At 41.0% G+C, this 22,121-nt stretch overlaps 1 protein-coding gene across 1 annotated transcript in view; it reads right to left on the reverse strand.

The window, feature by feature from the left end:
* Positions 1–9,146, reverse strand: part of PLCXD2 (phosphatidylinositol specific phospholipase C X domain containing 2) — a 58,378-nt gene extending 49,232 nt beyond the window's left edge. The window contains exon 1 of the mRNA XM_036448416.2: positions 8,405–9,146. Within this exon, the coding sequence (XP_036304309.1) occupies positions 8,405–8,555 (151 nt within the window). The 5' untranslated portion in view covers positions 8,556–9,146. The remainder of the gene's footprint in view (positions 1–8,404) is intronic.
* Positions 9,147–22,121: the final 12,975 nt, after the last annotated feature.

The following is a 22,121-nucleotide window of genomic DNA, read 5'->3' on the forward strand; positions in this document are numbered from 1 at the left end:
ATAAGCAAGCATCAATATTTTTTTTTAGCCAAGTTAACACAAGGTGCTCATACAATTTTTATGACCATCCATATGGGCACCTCCTGCCAGGATGATAACCTAAACTCAAACCCATGGAGGAGGGTGGGACACTGTCTTCACCTTTATCTGCTTTAAATTGTATTTTAAGAATACTGCTTTTAGCATATAAGCCTTCAAATCATACAGCATATAAGCTGTAATCATAAAATATTCATCTCAGTCGGACAGAGTCTAGAAAATTTTCAGTTCTACCATTACCACACACTGAGGCTGCTGGGCAAGACATTTGCATTACAAAGTACAAATGCTGCCTATAGAATATTATCTGAAAAGATATGACACCTTGCAGCCATTAGTTCTAGAATAATATGAAATTAAAAAAAAAAAAATAACCTTCCCTGGCTGGTGTGACTCAGTTGTTTGGGCGTTGTCCCATGCACCAAAAGGAAAGGTTGCTGGTTCAAGTTCCAGACAGGGCACATGCCTGGGTTGTGGGGTCAATTCCTGATAGGGGGCATGCAGGAGGCAGCTAATTCAGCTCTCACATAGATGTTTCTGTCTCCCTTTCCCTTCCTCTCTCTCTCAAAATCAATAAAAAAAATTTCTTTAAAAAGACAACCCTGTGATTCTCTTAGAAAATGTCAGCTTAGTAGACAATCTAAGACTGCCAATGCTTCGTAGATAACAGAACTAGACATCTTCATTAGAGCAATGCAGGCTTCTGTGGCCAAATCTATTTTATCTTGGAGCAACTAGAGATATACTAATGGAATCCTCCTGAGTACTGGTTGATCCTCGTGGGTGTTTAGTAATATAATCCAAATTCCTATGGACTTGAGAAAGTGAAAGGGATCCTGCTCAACCACGGGTGTAGATATACAATCAGATTTAGTCATAATTCTCTGCCTATATTGGATTCTTGACATGTGTTCAAATTCTTTTCACACAAACACACCCACCTATTACGATGTTTATAAATAATCCCTCCTCTGCAGCCTGGCTTGAAACTCTAATTAGGGTTAATTGGCATTTGTGCTTTTCCCAAAAGCAATTGCAGGAAACTAAAGCATTTATTTCACTAACATTTTCTCCAGTGTGCCTATTCTAAGAAGCTCTTAGAAGCTGAGGAGAGATGTGGAGCCAACTTGTCCCATGCAGTGGAGGTCAGGACGGATTATGTGCTAGAAACCAAAACCTCAAAAGCCTGTCTGAACCAGCGGCTTGCAGGTGAAAGCAGCAGGCTCCTAGGATCTGAAATGTGGGTGGGCGAGTTTTGCAGGATCTTTCTAAAAGCAAAACTAGAACAGGCATTAGAATTGGGGTTCTCTTGAAGGTGAGGCTAAGGTCATGGCTCAGTGTGTGTGCATGTGTGTGTGTGTTGAGTAGTATGTGTGTATTCGTGTATGGGGGTTGTAATCTATATGTTGGGAGAGATCTTAAAGCTACTCCAATGGCTGAGGAAGGAGGTATAAAATCTGTAGAGATGTGTTCAATCTAGCCGATGTGGCTCAGCAGTTGAGCGTTAACCCAAGAACCAAGAGGTCACTGGTTGGATTCCTAGTCAGGGCATATGCCCAGGTTGCAGACTCCATCCCAGTGGGGGGCGTGTAGAACGCAGTTGATCGATGATGTTTCTCATTAATGTTTCTATATCTCTATCCATCTCCCTTTCTTCCTCAAAATTAATCAAAACATAATACATAAAAACAAGATGTGTTCATAGGAAAGCATTTTGTAATGCCACTACTTTTGAGATGGGAACAAAATGACTGGGTTAGGAGGACAAATAATGAAGACAGGAGGAAAAGAGGTTGTACAGGGTTGGATTTTTCCAAAGGCTTTGGATGGCTGGAGGTGACAGAGTCTGACAGCTGAACTTGGACTGAGAGCATAGAGTAAGTAGTTAACGAAGATTTTCCTGGCCCTCTTGATCAGCTGCCCTCATATTGCATTTAAGACTCCCTTGATACTCACACCCTGGACAACCCTCCATGTATCCTTCCCTTAACTCTAAATCTCCTTGAGGGGATGATATTCAAGCTAGCCTGATCTGATCAGACAGAGGACACTGAGCCACATGCTTAATTGGAAGGTCAGATCCTTAACTGGATTGTAAATTACCTCTTTTTGTGTTGATCATTATAGGTGCAGGTTTTCAATAATTAATGCAAAAATGACCATTATTATATAGTGCTCATTTTGTGGCAGAATCTGTTCTAAATGTGCTATGTGAACTAATTCATTTAACTCTCACACTGACCGAATGACGTAGTGCCATTGTTATCTCTATTTTACAGAGGACACTGGGGCATAGAAAGGTTAAGTAACATGCCCAAGGTCAAAGTTGTAAAGAGCATAGTTGGTGTACAAATACAGAGACTGTATTAATACTTTTAACCACTGTATTAATACTTTTAACCACCCCAGGATTCTGCTTCTTAACAGACGTGTGATTCCTAACAAAATTCCTTGTGGTTTTTATGTGATTGGGGGTGCAGATGAGGAAATTTAGGGAAGTGATCAGCTTTCCTAGGAGGGAAATCTACTAATGGGAACAACAAAGTCATAGTGTCTTTCTATTTCTTACCATGACCACCTAGAAGGAAAAACAAAGAAAAAAAGAAAAACAACAACAAAAAAAGCCTGTTCCCACTAAAGAAACCATTTTGGTCCCATGATTGGTTTTTCTTGATTGGGTCAGCCTTGGTAGCTTCAGCTGGGTCCTTGACTTTCCACAGCCTCAATTCCAGGCGGGGGATGGGTTTGTTTTAGGGCCAATTCATGGCTTATGTTATCCTCAAAGGGAAGCTACCTAAGTGTCTTGTTCTATAATGTATTTTACACCCTTTCGAGTGCACAAGTCTCTTTTACTAGTAGATGCACCAGACCTAGTCCAACTTCCAGAAGGATTGAGTAATGGTTCCTTCATCCTACTCCCTGTTGTGATTTTTGTCACCATGGCACACATGTGGACAGTGAATGTGGGGCCATAGAAAAACAGCAGTGGCCAAAGGCAGCACTGCGGAGGAAAAGGATAGGATTTCAGAAGGGTATGCTCCTCAGCAAGATGAGAACCGAGAAGCATCTGGGAATTGGAGAGCAGTGAGGAGCACCTGAGCAAAGGTTGACACAGGTCAGTGGAAGGGAGGTGAAGACCGAGACAAGAAATGAGAGCAGTCTGAGACTGCAGCCAGAAAGGAAACGTGATGAGCTCACATTTGACAAGGGTGAAGGAAGGCAGAAAGCATGGGGGAGAGGGGATTGTTCCTAGGATAGAAGTTACTAGTACATCAGAGTTCCTGCTTCTGATTTCTCCATTTCACTCTGCCTCAGAAATCTCATTTCTAATGGGGCTCTGTGATAAGCCTTATCGTGAAATACAGGAATATTTTGCAAAATAACAATAAATTGATTGGAAAATGTTCCAATTGCTTCACATGGCTATTTACACAAATCAGTATATACAGTTTATATTTGATTACAATTGAAAATTATGGTGGCTACAAGCTTCTTTTCCAACACTTATTTTCTGGTCACCAATGGCTAAGATACTACCCTGTACTAAGATTTAGGATTATAAAGATAAATAAATCATATTCTCTGTGTGTAAATTGTTTCCAAATGATCTGGAAGACAGATACCTAAAAATAGCAATCAGTTGAGAAGTGCTCCGATAAAAATATTAACAAAGTGTTACTGAGGGGCAAGAGAGGAAGTCCTCCAGCCCTTTCTCAAATATACTTCCATCCTTTCACTTAATTAGGTTATTTCACCTGGAAAGCCCCCTTCCCAATCCTGACCCTCAAGCCACATTCCTCGAAATTTTGACCATTCTTCAAATCCCAGGTCAAATGCCATTTCCCCCCCCAACAAATTAGTTCCTAATCTTACACTTTGCGATTAATCTTTCCAGTCTGTGTACTTCTATAACTTTATTTATATTTCTGTTTAATCTAATTCGTTGTTGTTCTTTTAAAATTATATATGGTATCTGCCATTAGATTATAAGCTCTTTAGGCCTAATTCATTTTTGGGTCTCTCACAGACCTGAGCCTAGGCTTCTTTTGTGTGTGTGTGTGTGTGTGTGTGTGTGTGTGTGTGTGTGTGTGTGTCTTATAATATTAATTAATTTTAGAGAGGAAAGGAGAGAGACAGCTAGAAACATCAGTGATGAGAGAGAATCATTGACTGGCTGCCTCCTGCACACACCCCACTGGGGATGGAGGCTGATCAAGAATCGAACCCAGTTATGTTCCCTGAGCAGTAATAGAACCATCACCTCCTGGTTCACAGGTCAGCACTCAACCACTGAGCCACGCCGCTGGGCTCTGGAGGCTTCTTAAAATGTACTCAGAGCCTGTTCATTCAGAACAACTTATGGACAGTCCCTTTTAGGATGCCAAAGTGAGAGGACCCTTCTTCCTTCTGGCAATTGTGATTCTCTGTTTGCACATGCCAAAAATGCTTCTTTCAAAGAGACATAAAAGAAATGGTCTTTGACCTAAAATGACCCAATCATACTTCCCATCTTTTTCTACATGTGGACAAAAAACAAACAAACAAACAAAAAAAAAACAAACCACCAAACCTTCAAATTAATCAAAGACTATTCAATGTAAAAATGACTGTATTTTATCTAATCCAACATCTTAATTACAAAGGAGGAAACTCAGTCCCATCTGCTTAAGATGCCATTCTGTTTGATAGTACTTTGATATCCCACAGACAGAATCATCAATATCAAATTTTGGAAACCTTAAGTTCAAAGCTCTTTCTAATAGTTTACCTTTAATAAAAAGAAAGGGGAAAGCATGGCAAACAAACAAGCAAACAAAAACAACCAACACCAAAATATGAAAAGAAAAGGAATTCATTGAAAAGCTATATGAATTATAGAAATAAATTCCATAAAGAATATCATGCTTTCACTAACATCAGAAAAAAATATTTATAAAGCTGGAATTTAGAAATCTGACTATTGCAATTTCCAGATCCTTTATCCTTAGGGTCTCCAGTCACACTCTGCAGTTGGCAATGAAATTTGTTCTGAAGTTCTTCTCCAAGATATTTGAATATGTTTGCGTAATACCAGTCATGAACAGGTGCTCTTAACAGTTGTGGAAGTAAAATAATACATCAAGGCTTGTGGAGAGGTGCACACTCACACATGCTCGCTCCCATCACGACTCAGGCAAATACAACAGATGCAGTCAAATCTGACATAGTTTTCTTGGACCCAGGTCTGTTATTACTGCCAGACCACCTGCTCTTTCCCTGCCCATTCCCATGTCACTGATGCCCTAGCCCCATCCTCATAGATCTGACACTGTCTTACAGATGTCCTAGGTCAGCTCATGCAAGCACACACTCGTGTACGTGCACACACGTGCGCATGCACATAAAATAGGTCTGTGCACTAAGTTTGAAACTTACTGGGTTCCAATTCTAAAATCCTATCTACTATTACAATTGTAAATAAGGAAATGTATATGTATATACAGGGGTGGGCCAAAGTAGGTTTACAGTTGTAATATATATATATATAAATAGTACAATAAATAATAGTACAATAATAAACTCTGTGCTTCACACGCTCACAACTGTAAATTTTGTCCACCTCTGCATGACTCAGACATATAACATGTAAACACATATATGTATCAATTTATCTCTTCACTGTGATTCATAATGAGTTAGATAAAAACCACTTAGTTTTGGGGGTGGAGGGAGGTAGAAGAAGGCATAGGGGGTGATAAATGGTGATGGTGGAAGGAAACTTGGCTTGTGGATGTAAACACACAATACAGTATACAGATGATGTATTATAGAATTGTACAGCTGAAACCTACGTAACTTTATTAACCAATGTCACCCCAATAAATCTAAAAAACATGTAGAAAATAAAAAAAAATACACCTACTTAGTTTGAAAAATTCTTTCATTTGCTGCAGAGGATGGTCTGTGAAAACGGGTTTTCAATTAGAAACTGCCCCCCACCCCCCTATACACCGCTGCTCTGCACTTCCCAAGGTCCCCTTAAGGGCACAGGGACAGTGCATGGGTTTTGGAGCTAGCTACACAGAGGTTTAAGTATTAGTTCTGCTATTTACCATTTGAGAAAATTACTTAACCTCACTGAACAATCATTTTCTTATGTCCAAATGGGAATAATACCTATCTCAGAGGTGTAAGGATTTGAGCTAATGTGTGTGTGTGTGTGTGTGTGTGTGTGTGTGTGTTGCATGGTAGTGCTCAGGAAATAATAGCTACAATGATGGCGATGAAGAGGAGGAAGAGGAAGAGAGGAATAGGGAGGAAGATGGTAGGTAGTCTCCACTTCCTGAATGCCTTCTGTATTTCCTAGCAAGGCTTGGCAGAACTTAACTGCTAGCATATAGCCAGGGAATATCAAGCGTGAGGTAGGGGAAAGGGAACTACTGATGGGGCAGGAGTGTGAAAGGGGTGGCTCGCACTTACCATGGGGCTTTCCTGTCTTGAGCTTATATGTCCATACACACTTGTATACTTCCACTGCTAGGAAAAGGGCATTCATAGTAGTGAATTCAGCATCTTTTAAAAAGTCAAGGCCTTTTTGTTGTTGTTGTTTTTGTTTAAAAGGACCAGACTTTACTAAGCAGGGTGAATACATTCCTGTGTCCTACATCCTGGCTAATCATTGAATTTCCATCACCACAGCAGGTCCCGGCAGCTATCAATCCCTGGTAACTCTAGTTACTGTGAGATAATCTATGGCTTGCAGAACACATGCCCAGCTCCTTCCCAGAGACCCGGAGTTGGAGTGTACTGCCAAGCCACAGGCAGAGCGGCTGCTGTGGTCTCAATTGTCCCAAGTACAACAGGAAGGAGGAAGCCTCAACCTACTTTGGACATGCCCTGAGTGATAGAGCCACTTAGGGCCTGCTTCAGATGCCATTCTGTTTGTCTGTTTGCAAACACACACAACCTATCTGCAGCACCACTTGACAAAATAATCCTTCAGAATGCCTGCTGGCAAATGACTAATGTTAAAAGAGGCCTGTGTATCATTCCAGTGATGACTCCACAGGCATCAATTAAACAAGGAGAAGACCTGTTCTGAAGCACAACCATCTGGTGTTTCCCAAGAAGCAGCAGTCGAAGGCAGATGAAACACAAAAGTGATCATGACTCTAAAGACATTTAGCAGTCCTCTCCTTGCTCAAAAGCAGCAAGAGCCCACGAGGACAATGAACCTGGAAGACCTCCAATATTAGAGGTAATTAAGAAAAGGCTGCATCTGAGGCCAGCACTGCTCTTCCTCATGCATGGAAAGCAAAAATCTGGAGGTTGCATGAGGTCATCTTATAGCCACCCAAGAGGCAGACTGTTCCCAGGAGTTTGTCTGATAGTCTAGGGGTGAAGTCAATTGTTATGTCTCCAGGTGAGAGAAAGGATTGGCGGCAGTCCATCTTCTGCTTCTAGGAGTGCTTTCCAAGTACCAGCATCTAGGATTCTGTCCAGTACAGGAGGCCAACACCACTGTAGTCCAAAGGTCCTTCCCTAGAAACCCATGACTTTACTAGCCTTTGAGTAGCTGGAGGAGGGCCCATTTAACAAATCTAATGAGAGTGATGTCAAGTTATAAAACCCTCAGAAGAGAGACAGTAACTGGAGAAGAAATGCTTTCAAGACTTCAGTTCAAGATCAGTCAGGCAGACACCTGTATATATAGACAACGCTTCCACCACCACCGCCTCATCACACCTAATGACTGCCTGTGACAAGCACTTGCTTTCTCTATTTCTGGCTTTTCCAACAACAAAAATATGTGTCCTTATTCTCAGTCCTGGATCCGAACCTATTTTTTAATGATAATTTGTGCCCCATCCAGCCTCCCCTTAATATGCAAGGTCAGAGAAGTTAGAAAGGAAATACTTTTCAGTTTTAATTTTGATCTAGATCTAAAATTGTTAATGATTTTTTTTTATTCCTTACCCTTTTTCTGTGATTAGAGTAAATATGCACCCTTCACATATCCTGGCCCCAATATTCAGAAGGTAATAGTCTTAGGATAAAGGCTATCAACTAAAAACAAACAAACAAAAATACAAAAAGTCACAAGCAGCTTTAAAACCTCCACAAAACAAACAAATAAACTGACACACAAAAATAGGGCGCTTCCATTCCCTGAGTCCCTTTTCTGCAGACCATGCCAATGTACTTAAATCTCTTTCATAGCAGCTGCCTCAGTGTTAAGTTTTTGGCTTGGGAATAAAAAAGGAGGTTTAGTTAAGGTCACTGACAATTCTTTTCTCAGCACAATAGAAAAGCCACCCAGCCCATTCACAGCACTATCATGGCAGAAAGCACACACAGCGGGGACAAGTAGGAAACAGAAGAGTACCTGGGATTGCCAGATTGGACAGGGGGACGTTGTGGAGGTGAGGGGGCAGCGAGGCCATCCAGTCGGCATTGCAGACGTCCGATGATGATGTCTTGGTCCCGCTGGGGATGGGGGAACAGATGGTCCCCATCCTGAGTTTCCTCCCTAGCATCCCTCCCTGTCTTGTCAGTCAACAAACCACCCAGGCTCCGTCCAGTGACACTCACTCAGCGATCATCATTGCCCGGGCTCTCTAGACATCCCAGGACCACACTCTGGTCCTGCCAGTCCTGCCAAAAGGCCCTTAGGGCCGGGACGACGGGGGCAAAGAGGTGGTTTCCTGCCCCCTCCCTCCCGGCGCCCGCAGTTCCCACCCTCTCTGGCCCGGCGGCCGCTGTTCCACTCAATGTTCTCAGTCCCGGCGGCTCCGTTCAACTTCTCCCCCTTCCCCTCCGGAGCTGGGGGAAGGCAGGCCCCCGGGGAGGTAAATCTTCAGAAACTGGGGATGTAAATCTTCAGAACCTGGAGGTCTGAAGAGCAGCCACGCCCGGAGCCGCTCACAAGTCAGGTGCCACCTCCACGGCACAGAGCCCGGCCGGTGAGTCTGTCCACACGGGAGCGCCGGATCGCACCATCGCCGCCCTGGTGTAGGCGTCCAGGTATGTCCCCGGGCTGGCACCGGAGCGGGCCGGCCTCCCGCGCCCCCGCGTCTGGGCACACACGCCCCCTGCCCGGTGCTCCCCGAAGGAAGCCGCTCCGAAGAGTAACGCGGCGCCCGCACTCGCGGCGGCCCCGCCCCGCACTGCGGGGCAGACTCGCCGGGCCAGGCGGCCGCTGATTGGCCGCGGGCGGGGCACGCTCTGATTGGCCCGCGCTCTCCCTGGCAGCCCCCCTCCGAGCGACTCCCCCTCCCTCCGCCGCCGCCCAGCCCCTCCCTGCCTCACTCCCTCCTTCCTGGGCGCAGGCAGAGGAGCCTGCAGGGACTGCAAGCAGGGAAACTTGCAGGCGGGGGGGATCCATCTGACCTCAGACAGGGCTTTCATGAGGGTAAACTGTAGGATCGCTAAGGGTAGGAGGACGTTGCACACCGATAATCATGGGGACAGGTTGGAAAAAATGGGCAAATCAGGAAAACAAAACAAAACAAAACAAAACTCTGGGCCTTGAGGGTGGTGGGGTCCTGGAGGGCTTCAGGCCTGGCTGCTCCACAGAGACTCCATAGAGACTGAAGGCCCATATAGAGATCCTGGGGTCAGCTGGCCTGGAATCACCAAGTGGGCCCACCTCATCTCCAAGGTAACTCCAACTGCAGGCCCCTATCACCTTTCCATAGGAGAAACTGCATATGTTCCTTTGGACATCCTTATTAAAATTTCATTTTACAGGCTATTTTTAACACTCATGTGAGACTGCTTTTCAGCCTTTTGAGCTACATAATATTACTAACAGGTGTTGTTGTTGTGTTGTTGTTTTTTTCTTTTCTACAGAAGTATCCCTTAATAAAAAGTGTACACTATTCAACCCTGATTGATAGAGCCTTGGCCTGTGGACTGAAGGGTCCCAAGTTCGATCCCAGTCTAGAGCCTGTACCTTGGTTGCAGACACATCCCCAGTAGGGGGTGTGCAGGAGGCACCTGATCAATGTTTCTCTCTCATCCATGTTTCTAACTCTCTATCCCTCTCTCTTCCTCTCTGTAAAAAATTAAAAGAATATATATAAAAAGTGTACACTATTCATAATGTATCTTCTGATGCTTAAATGGCACTTCTACAGAGCACTCTCTTTTTCAAGTATATAACAGAATATTTGGGGATATGTCACCCAGTTGCCTGAGTCTACCAATTTTTTCCCTCATGGAAAATTACTCTGAAGGAATATCCCAAGGTTTACCCTTGAAACTTTCTGGGCTTCCCTTGAACTTAACACAAAACTTCACGGAAACTGTCCAAGGCAAACAAAATGTGTTCTTTAAGCTCTACTGTGAAATGTTCATTTCAATGCTCTCCCCTCTCTTACTTCTCAGCTTTTGATGGAAGGAGTGAGCATATTACAAAAAGCATTAAGCTCTAGACTTACAAACATCACTGCGTGCGAACTTGAAAATGAGGAGTAAAACCACTTCAGAATGAGATGTTCTGTACTCTGGCAGCTATTTCAATCAAAATGAGTTTATTTGCCCAAGAAAACGGCTCAAAAGAAGATAACACTTTCTTCCTATATCCTTGTGTCAGTCCCAGAAGAAATCTTACAAATGGAAACAGACTTTAGTACAGTACATGGCATATGGCAGGTGCTCCACAAATATTTGTTAGAAGGAGGGAGATGCTTGGAAAACATGCTCTGCCAGCTTCTAGGTAGTACCTTAGGTCAGTGCTTTTCACATCTTCAGTGCAAATCAATTCTGATTGAGTTGGTTTGAGATGGGCCTGAGATTCTGCATTCTAGCAAGCTTCTGGCCTTGTTAGAGCTGCTGCTGCTGGCTCAGACCACACTGAGTAGAAAGGCCTTTGAAAACAGGCTCATGTTTGGTAGGATGGACTTTGCATTGCTTTTTTTTCTCTATTACCCAAGGTTTTATAATATTTTATATTACTTTTATAATTTAAAAATGTTGCATTAAAAATTCTAGCTAAGAATCTCTAAGTAGTAGATATTCATTTTTCTGTCATATGATGTGGTAGAAACTAAATTATCAGTGGGCTTTTTATACCATGCCACAGAAATTTAGGGAATAAATAATTATAAAATAAAATTCAGTATTTGGAATTTAAATAGTTAATATTTTCTTACATACTGAATTATGAATTTATCAAAGGGAGAGGAGACTAAATTAATAGGAGGATTGACATTTTAAGGCAAGTCAATTTTAAGCAATAATTACAAACAGAGTGCTTATTACTTTAAAATCATCCTGATAGGTGCTAGAAATAGAAGAAAGGTTAAATAAAAGTTGATATATGTGAACCTTAGATAATATATAATCCAGAAAAGAGAGTCAAATTTGTGAATTACAAGTTGTAATGGGAAGATAAATAAAGGAATAATAGAGTACATGTGGAGGATAATGAAGAGACATACATTTTGATGGGGAAAGGGTCAAGAATATTTTATTAGAGAAGGTGGCATTCAAGCCAGGTCTGGAAAACTCTCTGCAAATGGAAGTGAGTGCAGGTTGCTGGAGATGGAAAGAGATATGGAGCTGAGATAACATAAGCAAAGCTATGACAGTTAGTGGAAGATGTGAAAAACAGCATGTGAAATAGTGGGAAGTATAACTCATTTACTCTCATTGAACCCTCAAAAGAGCCCAGTGACTTAGGTACTATTCCCACCCCCATTTTACAAATGACACTGAAGCTTATAGCTAGTGAGTGAAAGAGCTGTGACTACAAATCTCTGGATCACTGTGCCTGTGGCATCCCATTACCAGTATTATTGCAAGCCTGGTAAGACTGTTTATGACCAAAGTATGTAAAGAGTTTGGACTTTGTATTTCTGTAGACAAAATGGACCATTGTAGGTTTTTGAGAAGGGGAGTAAACTGATTCACCTTTGTACTTCAGGAAAATAACTCTTGCATGCTGAAGAATGGCCGGAGAAATGCCGTCTTTGAGGTAAGTCCCTGAAATCCATCATATTATAGAAGCAGGAGAGAAGTGAGAAGGCCTCAGAAGGCCTGTCGCACAGACTAAGCGCATGGCCTTTCTTAACGGTGGTGCTTGCCTCCTCATTCTCACTTCTCATGTCCAAGGACCTATAATTCTAGGGCTTGAGTGGACAGCCTAACTGTCTCTGAATTAATTTTGCATCACTTGAAAGTCTCAGCAATTTGGTCATCTATTTTGTTACCTGTAACCATACATGCTTATATGAATACCTCTACAGCTTTTGTGTGTGTGTTTGTTTTCTGGAAATTTTGTCTTCATTATTTGATCACCAGCCCCTCCGAATTGCTGAGGAGTTTAATGCAACTTGCGCCCTCTCTTGGAGACTATATTATATTTTGAAAGTGTCTATGACTCATTTTCTTTGGAATCTTGTGAGGTTCCCAGAGTAAGCATCTGAATAGCTTGCTATTTGGGCATGTCTGGTTGGCAGGGCAAATGGCCTAGATTTTACCTGATTGAAGACAACCTAAAAGCCTCAGAGGAAACTGACTGACTTAATGAGACTGTGATGGGCAGTCTCTGGCCCTCACATCTATTACCCTGTGCTGTCTTACCTCCCATTCTGTGTGCTCAAGGAGGGGAGGGGGCGAAGGACAGACCTCCAAGAGAATCAGAACCCAGGCATGTGTTTGGTGCAGGGACATTGCCTGGAGGTGAGTGTGGTTATATGATGCTTAGAGTTTCACAGTGATGTGTCATTCACATTTTTCCCCCCCTTGGGTGGAGGTTATGGGGAGGGTGAAGGACTGAAAGGACGATCCAGGTAAGTGAAAGATGGCTGGAGTATAAGGCTGCTTTGTTTTGTGCCTCATATCAGCAGAGTTTATTTCTCCCTAGTCATCCCCAACCTTGTTTCTCCAATTCAAGTAATAAGAAATCGTGTGATAAGGATCAGGGTGGAATGAAGAAATGTCACCACTGCAGGTGGTGCTGTAGACATGATGACAGCAGAAGCAATTACCTCCAGGAAGAGTGGCATCACTTGTGAGCCTCCAAGGAAAAGGAGATAAGGAAGTACATGGACGCATTCCTCAAACATCCTTAATACCGAAGGCAGAGTCAAGAGCCGAGATCCAGTTATTGTGCTGGATAGAGTTAGAGCTGGAGGCCATGGTATTGGGACCTATTTCCTGGTTGTACCGAGGGGATCCATTTCCTGACTGTACCCAGGTGACTGTCTTTGAGAATCTGAGTAAGAGAGCAGCAGCAAGGTAAGCAGGGAGTCATCATATGTGGCATCACCTTATGCATGCCTGGTCTTTGTGGCCCACAGCAGAGATTCTGTAAGGAGATGAATGAGTAGCAGCAGCAATTAACTATCCCTAAGATTGTTTCTCCCAGATTTGAAAGCTTGAAGTTCAGGTTCAGAAAGATCTTGAGAGCCTCTCTTACTTTTATATTTATTGGACATCAAATTTTCTGGTATATTTTAAGGAAATTTTATTTTAATAACAACATAATGTTACCATGACACTTTTGAGAGGTGCTAATAACAAGTGGTGACTATAAAGTTAGTTTAATGTTCTTTTAGAGTCATGTGCCCCTTAAAGACTGGATAAGTTTGAGAAATGCATTAATAGGCAATTTTATCATCATGTGGACATCACGGAGTGCATTACACAAGCCTAGATGGTTTAGCCCAGTGTTTTTCAACCTTTTTTGGGCAAAGGCACACTTGTTTCATGAAAAAAATCACGAGGCACACCACCATTAGAAAATGTTAAAAAATTTAACTCTGTGCCTATATTGACTATATATAAAGTAATTCTCTTGAATAGGAATCAAATAAACACAAAGAAAGTATTTTATAATTACTTTATTATGAAATATTAAGTAAACAAAATAGTGAAAAATTATAAAATTCTTGTCTTGTCTGCACCTACGGCACACCAGGCAACATCTCGCGGCACACTAGTGTGCCGCGGAACAGCGGTTGAAAAACGCTGGTTTAGCCTATTAGACACTTAGACTTATTTGCTCCCAGGCTACAAACATGTACAGTGCATTACTGTACTGAATACTGTATGTATTTGTAATAATAAAAGGATAAGTATTTGTACTGCTGAACATAGAAAAGATACAGTAAAAAAAAAAAAAAAAAGATGAAAAATGGAACACCTTTATAGGCACTTACCATGAGTGGAGCTCGCACAACTGGGAGTTGGTCTGGGCGAGTCAGTGAGGAGTGAGTGAATGTGAAGACATAGGACGTTACTGTTCACCTTAAACAGTGTAAACTTAAGCTACACTGAATTTGTAAAACAACACAAGTTTAAGTCAAACACCAGAGAAATGATGCAATCAAGAGGCATGGTAAACACATGGATGAGGCTGCTGCTAGCATAACAGCTTACTGTTTGATAGCAAACTTTTTTTTAATAACTAGGAAGCACACACTCTATAATATTGATAAGTAGTATAATATAGTGAAAACATAGATCAATAACACAGTAGTCATTTATCATCATTATCAAGTATTATGTGCTGCACTTAATTGTATGTGCTATACTTACCAGTAAATGACTGGTAGCATAGTAGGTTTGTTTACACCAGCGTCACCACAAACACATGAGTAATGTATTTACACTCTGATGTTATGAGGGCTGTGATGTCACTAGGTGATAGAGAATTTTTAAAATTGTTTTTTCTCTCTCTTTTTTTTAAATTATTTTTTATTGATTAAGCTATTACATATGTGTTTTTATCCTCCCTCACCCCGCTGGTGTCTGTGTCCATTGGTTGGGCTTCTATGCATGCATACAAGTCCTTTGGTTGTTCTCTCCCCCTTACCCCCACCCTCCTTTACCTTTCCTCTGGGGTTTGATGGTCTGATCGATGCTTCTCTGTCTCTGTTTCTGTTTTTGTTCATCAGTTTATGTTGTTCATTATTTTCCATAAATGAGTGAGATCAGATGATATTTATCTTTCTCTGATTGGCTTATTTTGCTTAGCATAAAGCTCCCTAGTTCCATCCATGCTGTTGATGAGTGGATTAAAAAACTGTGGTGATAGGAATTTTTCAGCTCTTTTATAATCATATGGGACCATGTCTTGTTGTATATGTGGCCTGTCATTGACCTAATTGTCGTTATGCAGCACAGGACTGTATTCCTATTACCACACAACATTCCTGCACCTTCTTCCATTCCCCCTACTGCCAAAATAAGTAATTGAGAGAATATTAAGGCCTCAGAGCTTTTATTTTCCAGCTAGTTGGTTGCAGTGTACCTGATTTAATATGGTATGGAGCCACCTTCTGGCACTAAAGGCACACTTCATGCATGTGGTAAGTTTCCTTTCACTTTCAATCCACTCACCAGCACCAGTAGGAACAAATCTTACGCAAAAATACTGGGTCCCACGCCAACCCTACTGCATCAGATTCCCTGGGGGTAACACCCTTTTTCCTTCCTTTTAAACAAGTTCCCTGGGGATTTTTATGCCTCAAATGCTTTAGATTAAGACTTTAAAATATCAATTTCTCTTTTTAAAAAAAATAGAAGAGGTAGAATGGCAGAGTAATCAGTTTTTATCCATGTTGGATATAATTTCATGCAATCACAGAAGAATATTTTGGCTCAACTGGCGGGAAACCCAACTGTTCTCCCTCCTTATCCCACCCCACATTTCCTGGAATGATGAGAATGACATCAGCTATTAGGGGAATACCAGTGTCTATATTAGTAATCACTTGACCTTTAGTCACAATCAGAATGCCTTCTATACATTTGTTATTAATTTAGCAAATTTAACCATAAAAAAAGAAATGTGTTCTTTTTAATGACCGGACTTTACATTTTGGGTTGCTGACAGCAGTTGGAAATAGCATGATGTCACATCATCAGTGAAGTAAATAGGGTAAATGAGAGCAGATATATATATATATATATATATATATATATATATATATATATATATATATATTATATATATAGTAAATTATAAAAATAATAGCGTTAATAATATAATTTTAATATTGTTAAAATTGCAAGTTTGTGCAAACAACTGTAATCACGAAAGATGATTCCTTTTAAAAAAGCAAAGTAAATTTTAGTGTAAACACAGACAATGAATCTTTAGTGTTTTTCCCTTATCAACTCTCTCTGAATGTTACGTTACAGTTAAAAGCCCTTAGTATGTGTCTTGGCCTTTTGAAGATTCGTTTCAAAGGATTCTGGTCCGCTTAAGTCTCTGCAGCTAACCCCCAACTTAACCACATGTTTGCTCCACCCTTCCCAAACTGCTGAAATTGGTCTTGGAGGAAGTTGTATTTTGTCTTAATCTATCTGTGCCCATAGCTTCTGCTTCCTTTTAGTAACAGAAGTAAAGAAAAGGTAAAGTTTATCCCACATATCTTTCTGTTTCATCCTAGTGTAAAGAAGAATGTCCTAGAAGTCAGTTGGCAATACAGCAAAGTAGGAGAAGTGATTTCAGTCCCATGGCGGAAAGCATCCAAGCCAAGTTTGACAACAATAAGTCTAGAGAGGATCGAAGCTTTCGATGGGAGGTTGAACTAGATGGGCTTTGGGGTCTCGCCAAGCACACTCCCCGCCTTCAGCTGAGTAACTTTACACAGTTCAGCCTTTCCTTCTTCTCCTGTTTATTACATTTCTTATGCAAATCTTTGGCTTCTTTTGCTGGAACTGGGACTACTGGGCTATCATATGTATAAACATGGACCTGACATTCTAAAATGATGCTGCTACCAGAGAAAGTTTGAGATTGTAGTTTGTAGAGCAGTTTTCTAATATAGCTTTTATACTGGTCATGCATCCTAGCCCCTGGGGCAGCTCAAATTTTTCTCTAACCCATCCCCACAACCAGAATCGAGGATGAGATGCTCTGACCTCAGGAAGCCAGTCTCAGAAAAGGAAGTTCTCAGAGTGAGGAGTATGAATAGCTGGCATGGCCCCCTTTCTATGTTTTCCACACCTTCCCAGTAGTGGCACTGGTATGTGTGTGTTCTTAGGGCAGAACTTCTCAACTCTTCTGCATAACAGTGGACACTGAGCAGAGCGCCATGTGGCCAGGGAGAAAGCACTGATCATGGCACTGCTTTCAAGATGCACGGTTTGCCAAAACCGGTTTGGCTCAGTGGATAGAGCGTTGGTCTTTGGACTGAAAGGTCCCAGGTTCGATTCTGGTCAGGGGCATGTACATTGGTTGCGGGCACATCCCCAGTAGGGAGTGTGTCAGAGGCAGCTGGTCGATGTTTCTCTCTCATCGATGTTTTTATCTCTCTATCTTTCTCCCTTCCTCTCTGTAAAGAATCAATAAAATATATTAAAAAAAGATGCATGGTTTGTTTTTCCAATTCATATATAAAATAAAATTTAATATATGTATTAAATTATATATATATATATATATATATATATATATATATATATATATATATATAATTGAGGCTACAGATCCTCTATGTTTCTCCTATGGCTGTGAGTCCTTCTTGGAGCACATCCATATCCCTGGGTAGTCATGATCCCTAATATGCAAGTTTCAGATCTGAGGGAAGGGCACCGAGAATCCAGTTAGACACAGTTAACCTCTCTTGGTTCACTCACGCTTTGACCCAGTTCATCAGGTAGAAGACTGTAGGTGGATTTGGGGTCAAAGCTCAGAATCCTGTCCACTTGTCCAAACCTTAGGTAGCATGGGACAAACAGCAGGTTGAGAATCAGGAATATGAGACAAAATTTTCTTGAAATCAGAGACATGGCCATGTTCTTGAAGAGAGTAGAAGACCAAAGACATCCTACCTAAGACTTAACTCTCTGCTCTTGATTTGATCTGGAAAACTACCGGTAGGGCCCTGCCTGTCTTACCGTGCAATGTTCAGTAGCATAGCTTGACCAGGTTAGCAAAGAGGCAGAAGATGGAGGCCTCTGTTTCAGGTTTAGAACTCCCGTGGCAATCCTTTGACCTGTTGAGACCTGTTCTCACTCTCAGTTTCAGACCACTGTGCCTTAACCCGTGTTTTTATTTCTCTTCAGCTTTGCTGAAATGTAATTGACTTGTGTAAATTTAAGTTGTATAACATGATGATTTGACACACATATATATTGGAAAATGTTTACCACAGTAAGGTTAGTTAACAGATCCTTCACATAATTATTATTTTCTTTTGTTGTTGTTAAGGTCTGTTCTTTTTTTTTTTTTAATATATTTTTATTGATTTTGTACAGAGAGGAAGGGAGAGAGAGAGTTAGAAACACCGATGAGAGAGAGTCATCGGTCAGCTGCCTCTTGCACACCCCCTAGTGGGGATATGCCCGCAACCAAGGTACATGCCCTTGACCGGAATCGAACCCGGGACCTTTCAGTCCCCAAGCCGATGCTCTATCCATTGAGCCAAACCAGTTTCGGCAAGGTCTGTTCTTTCAACAACTTTCAAGTATGCAATACAATATTGTTTGCTATAGTCACTATGCTGTATGTTAGATCCCCAGAAAACTTATTCATCTTCTAACTAGAAGTTTGTACCCTTTCACCAACATCTCCCCATTTCCTCCAGCCCTCAGGGTATTCGTGTTGACTTAGTTTAGTCTTCATTGATTCCCTAGATTTGGCTTTTCCTCTGCATCAGTGGATACTAGCCTGATTCTACCAATCTGAGTGAAATATTGAAATGGAGCCAGAGGTCTGTTCAACCTGCCAACCCCCACTCCTCCCCCCCCCCCAAAGATTTAGATCCTGACCTCTCCTAGCTTGACTCACCTGCCCCCAAAAGAAACATGTGAAGAAAATAGCAAATGGATGTATTAGTCTTTGACATGGAGTTAATCCAATAAAGCTTAGATCACCACATTGACAGACCATCACCCATTTTTGGCTAAATTCTGTGATCCACAAGGCTTTTCCCCCCTTCCTATTCACTCATTTGCCATCACATGTCATAGGTGACACTTGTCATCCAATATTTAATTGAACACTACTAACTTGTCCCAGGCTTCACCCTTACTTTGTGGTGCTGATATGTGCAAAGGAACCACATGCTCTTGGGGACATTCCAGTCCAACAGAGGAATTCAGGACCTGAAATTGCTTAGCTGGCAGTTGACATTATACATTTTGATTTGAACATTATACCAAATCTAAAAAGTGTGGTTTCTGTAAAATAGAGTGTATCTTCAAATTAAGTATTTATTGAACAAACTAGAGGCCCAGTGCACAGATTCATGTTTATATGTGTGTGTGTGTGTGTGGGGGGGTGTCCCTCAGCCTGGCCTGCACCCTCTTGCAATCTGGGACCCCTCAGAGGATGTCCCACTGTGGATTTAGGCCTGATCCCCACAAGATTGCTGAGCCTTCTGTCCCAGGGTTGGAGAGAGTCCAGGGCCTGCAGGGATCAAGCCTAAACTGGCAGTGGGACATTCCCAAGGGATGTAGCAGTGCACCAAGTGGCAGGTGGCCAGGGAGGAGCCTGACCCAGGGCTGGGTGCTGCACCACTCATGCTCATCCCAGCAAGCTGTGTCTGTCACTGCTGCTTGGTAGTGTTGCCATGGAATCAGGAGAGGCTCCTGCCACCACAGTTGTACTCACTAGCTATGAGCCCAGTTCTGGCTGAGTGGTGCTCCCCCTATGGGAGCACACTGACCACCAAGGGAAAACTCCTGCATTGAGCATCTGCCCCCTGTTGGTCAGTGCACCTCGTAGCTACTGGTTGTTCCTGAAATTCTGGTTGTTTTTTGGTCATTCAGTCGTACAGTCGCTTAGGCTTTTATTTGTGTGTGTGTGTGTGTGTGTGTGTGTGTGTGTGTGTGTGTATCTATCTATATCTATATCTATATCTATATCTATATCTATATCTATATCTATATCTATATCTATATCTATATCTATATCTCACTCATCCTTTACCAAAATTTGGGGTGCTCTGAAGCAGGAGAAAGGGCAGTGATTGCTGAGCCTTCTGCCCCAGGATTGGGGAGAGTCAATTGCTAGAGGGAGGAGCTGCACCCATTGCCCTGGGTGCAGATTGGGCTGCAAAGACTGTCAACCTCAAACTGTTTCCATAGTTTCTACCAAAGGAAAAAAACAAAGCACTGCCCCAGGGTGTGAGGAGGAACTGAAGTCTCTCCCTGAGGTAAAGAATGGGGAAACACAGCTTAGGCTCCTTTGATATGAAATGGTTTAATGGTGGAGGAAAATCTTGCCCTGGAGTCCTGGGAAAATCAAAGGGCTCTATTCATTTCCTTGGAAAAACAAAAATTGATTGAAATTTTGGTGGCTCTCAGCCAGTACCTAAGGCAGAATAAGACCCAGAAATGAAACAAAAACAGTGGACTTGCAGGATGAATCCTCGTTTATTTTCTTCTGAACTATGGATTAAATAACACCAGAGACTAGAGAAAGAAAATTCCTGAAATAAACAGATTGTTGCATCTCGTCATACTGTTCCGAGAGTTGCACTGTTGGGAAAAATAGGCTAGTGTTATTTATTAGTGTCTCAAGTGCTTTTTAAACTTTCTTTTTGGAAATAATTTTAAACTTTAAAAAAGATTGCAAAAATAAAACCAGTAAAGAATCCCCACTCATTTCCTTTACCTAGATTCATCTGGTGTTAACATCTTGATTATCTGCCTTTCTCTCTTTCTCTATGTATGTGTATACTTATGCATGTAAGTACTACATATACATACACACCCATTTGAGAGTAAGTTATGTACATAATGGCTGTGTTTACTACTAAATACTTCAGTGTGAATTATGTAAGAATGGAAATATTTTCTTACATAAGCACAACAGAGCTATCAATACTTTTATCTAGCTTTCTGCCCATATTCCAATTTTATTAGATGACCTGAAAAATACCAGGTATGGTTTGTCAGATTTCCTTTATAGTGTTTTTTCTCTCTAATAAGGAATCCAGTCTAGATTTAATTATTGTAATTAATTGTCATGTCTTTTTAGCTTCCTTTAATTTGGGGAATATTTTTAGAGCTTCTCTTTGTCTTTCAGACATTTCTTATTTTGTGATTTTTTTTATATTACTTTATATTTGCATAGGGGATATTATTGCCTATCCAAGGTGTCATATACAGAGGAGCACAGTATCTATATATTCGTTGCTGGTGATGTTAATTTTGATCAGTCTGTCAAGTTATTCTTTTTAGTCTAATTTCTCCACCACAAATTACTGTTCTCTTGTCTTCCCCTTGAAACTGATAAGCATATTCCAGGGAGGTCCTTAAAGACCATGTAAATATCATGATTATCATAAAATTTTCCCCCTTAACTTAATATGTGTTGATGAATCTAGGCTAATTCAATCTTTATTATGATGATTTCAATATAATAACTTTCCAATTGGAGTACTTATTCCATGTTTACCAGTTATATCTTGGCATTCTCCTGTAGGCAACAATCCTCTCTTCTTTTATTTCTCTTCATCTCTCCCTCTCCCTTTCTTCTTTCTCTCTCTCTCTCTCTCACTCATTTATTATAAATTCCAATTCCAATTTTCTAATTCATTAATATACTTAATTATATTGGTGCTCTAATTATCTTAGATTTAGCCAGGAGTCCATTCAAGCTTACTACTGAATCCTTTTGACATACTCCAACAATTTTTGGTATTCATTCCTATTTTTTGATACAACTAGATACTTCAATCTCATATTATAGCTACTTGGTCTTTAATTAGACATTTATTTGAAAATTTTAGTGAGAATTTTTTTTAAGAGTATAAATTGAAATAGTAAAGTTTTAAGACCTTACCTAACTTCATGGTAGTTATGAAATAATATAAACAAGATATTTTGTACAAAAGGGTTTCTTCTAAACCATTCTCCTGAAAACAACTTATTATAATGTAAAAAGATTTACTAATAAGATTTAATAACATTAAGCATTCAAACTGGAGAATAACTAAGCAACCAGCAAGCAAAGCAAACAACTCTCTTCCACTGGGTTTGACACATTACTTGTATGCATACTAAGTTATAATATAAAACCAACTATTAAATGTTGAAGAGACTTTGTTGTGTTGTGAAGAATAAACTTAACTTTGATACTAAAATATGTGACCAATATGCGTTTATTTTCACCTATTTCAGTATTTACTCCT

Source organism: Pipistrellus kuhlii, unplaced genomic scaffold (genome assembly GCF_014108245.1).
Source record: "Pipistrellus kuhlii isolate mPipKuh1 unplaced genomic scaffold, mPipKuh1.p scaffold_m20_p_2, whole genome shotgun sequence".
NCBI lineage: Eukaryota > Metazoa > Chordata > Mammalia > Chiroptera > Vespertilionidae > Pipistrellus > Pipistrellus kuhlii.